This window comes from Raphanus sativus, unplaced genomic scaffold, assembly GCF_000801105.2.
Source record: "Raphanus sativus cultivar WK10039 unplaced genomic scaffold, ASM80110v3 Scaffold0372, whole genome shotgun sequence".
In the NCBI taxonomy this organism is placed as follows: domain Eukaryota; kingdom Viridiplantae; phylum Streptophyta; class Magnoliopsida; order Brassicales; family Brassicaceae; genus Raphanus; species Raphanus sativus.
This window is the reverse complement of record NW_026615692.1, coordinates 40,353-42,623: the sequence shown is the minus strand read 5'-3', so window position 1 is coordinate 42,623 and position 2,271 is coordinate 40,353. Positions and strand designations below refer to the sequence as shown.

General features: G+C 37.0%; 1 protein-coding gene across 1 annotated transcript; it reads right to left on the bottom strand.

Annotated features, from left to right (window-relative positions):
• Positions 1-43: 43 nt before the first annotated feature.
• LOC130502001 (uncharacterized) lies at positions 44-1,821 on the bottom strand (the record flags this gene model as incomplete). Its single annotated transcript, XM_056996809.1, has 9 exons — positions 1,665-1,821; positions 1,496-1,567; positions 1,140-1,235; positions 965-1,040; positions 775-873; positions 599-669; positions 387-493; positions 164-248; positions 44-67 (listed from the first exon to the last, which is right to left on the bottom strand). Coding segments are annotated over exons 1-9 (684 nt in total), but the record flags the coding sequence as incomplete, so codon positions are not given.
• Between the last annotated feature and the right edge of the window lie 450 nt (positions 1,822-2,271).

The window sequence follows — 2,271 nt, the reverse complement described above, 5'->3', positions numbered from 1 at the left end:
GATAGTGTGGCAAGCAATACATCCATCCCTTGCTTAGCCATACCTTGCCATACTCCTGTGCTAAAACCTGTAATTTGCCATTATATTATACACATTGACAAGCTTTTGCAAAATGGAATAAACAAGATGATATAGCATAGTCATTTTTAGTGAACGTTCTTACATTAATACCGACAAAGCGTCCAACCGTTAGTTCAGCAGGTCTCTCAATACCATGAGATAAATCCCCATGAAGGTTGACTACTCCTCTGATATTATTATATAGATCCAAAAGGTCAATGCAAATTTCCTCTCTGCTTCCTGCTCATGGTAAACAAAAGTCAAAGCCTTCTTCAAAACGGAAGTTACAATATATACAAGCAGTTCATGGAAACTAAGAACATCACCTTTTCCAATGGAACTCCACATTAGCACCATCAGCCAGAGGGATACTCAGCAATCCAGTCAATGGTTCAGCAGAGTCAGTAACATACGACCCACCCAACCAAGATGCCTACGGATAAAATACAGTCACCCATTAACTAGTGAGCATATCAAAACGAAAAAAAGGTAAGCAAAGAGTGTTATCCAATAAGAATGAAAGATAATGTAAACTTACAAACTCATTCATGTCTTTGTCAGTCACATCAGATGAGGGTTCGTTGACAGACACAACAGCAACTCCACTTCCTGAAGATTTTTTTAGAAAGCTTAACGTAATATATACAAAGCAAGAATTGGAAACTGGTCACGCTTATGAGATAGATGCTTGTGCTGTTCAAGCTATCACGGAACCTGGAAGTTCAATATCAGCATTGTAAGAATCAGAACTGATACTGCCTCTTATGGAATCGCCCAAGAAAGAATGACTAGTGTAGGCTTCCACAAGCGCATCTGCAAGTAAAGTAAAAAAAACTTAAGAAATAAATAAAAAAAAGGGTTGGTTCATGTCAGAAAAGTACAGCTTTTTCCTTTGCATGCATACCATGAGCTCCGGCGATTTCTAGCACAAAAGCAGCACGAGGCCTCTCAAACGGATTGGGCTTTAGAATCTTGTTCAGCTATATACAACAAAATCAGATGATCAAGTAACAGGATTTTTTAACAAACAAAAATATAAAAAAAAAAAAAAGCGAACATTAGTAGAAGGATGAAGAAACCTTGGAGGAGCCATGGGCAGTCAAAGTAGATGGAGGTGCAAAACCCAACAAGGCAGATACTGATGCAGATACCTCAGAGAGCGACATGTGAAGCGCCTGTTGTGGATTTCATTTCAAAGTAAATTTAATCAACAACTAATTTGATTCTAAGCCCCCAACACTCAAAAATAATTCATTCTTAAGTAAGAAACAACACAAGAGAGAATCTTTCTTGTGATCGCCAATCAAGAGGAACCAAAAAAAAAACCACAACTAATGGATCCTTATGGTATTGCTTAAACGGAATCGTGTCTCTGCCTACTACATTCGCGATCTTAAATGATATATAAATATATAACAAAGACCAAAATGATTACCTCGGCTGATGGTGGACGAAGAAATTGGTTGTTGGATCCATCAATGAAGAAAACAGAAGAGGTAGCTTCTCCCTATAAAAGAAACATGGATCCAAATTCAAAAAGAGAAATTAGATCCAAAAGTCCATCATCATACAAGCAAAAATCCGATTAGAAGAAGGAAACGAACCCTGGAATTAACGGTGAGAAGCAATGAGACGACGAATATGCAGAAAGCTTTCATCTTCACAAAAAAAAAAAAACAAGAAGTCGACGTGCAGAGAGAGAGAGAGAGAGAGAGAGAGATCGGAGTTTATCTATCTATATGTATCTGGCGAGATGTTTTTAATGGTGGTAAGACACAACATGATTGTCGTTTTCAATATTTGTCCAAATATCGGTCAACTCTGGTATTTTTCGGTTTACTTTTTGTTTCCCGGTTTTTTAATTTTAATTTCTTGGTTTACAACTTATCTGATAAGTACTATATAATTATTTGTTCTAACGATTTCTTCCTGAATTTCGATTTCAATTCCGGATTTGGGTGGGTTATTCGGTACAATTAATATCCGTGTTCAACGGTTTAATTTGAAAATTGATCTTTTAGTTTCGGTCCCATTTTAAATCTCTTTCCTCAGCGAGTTCGAGCCCAGCACCTGACTCTATCTAGAGGTCAAATCACAAAACTGGTTTGTTTTTTAGAGGACAGTCATATATAATAATCATCTACTCTAAAGCCAACTCCGAGGTTTATCTTCTTATTACAACTTCCTTGTGTGTTCTGTTTTCATGTTTCA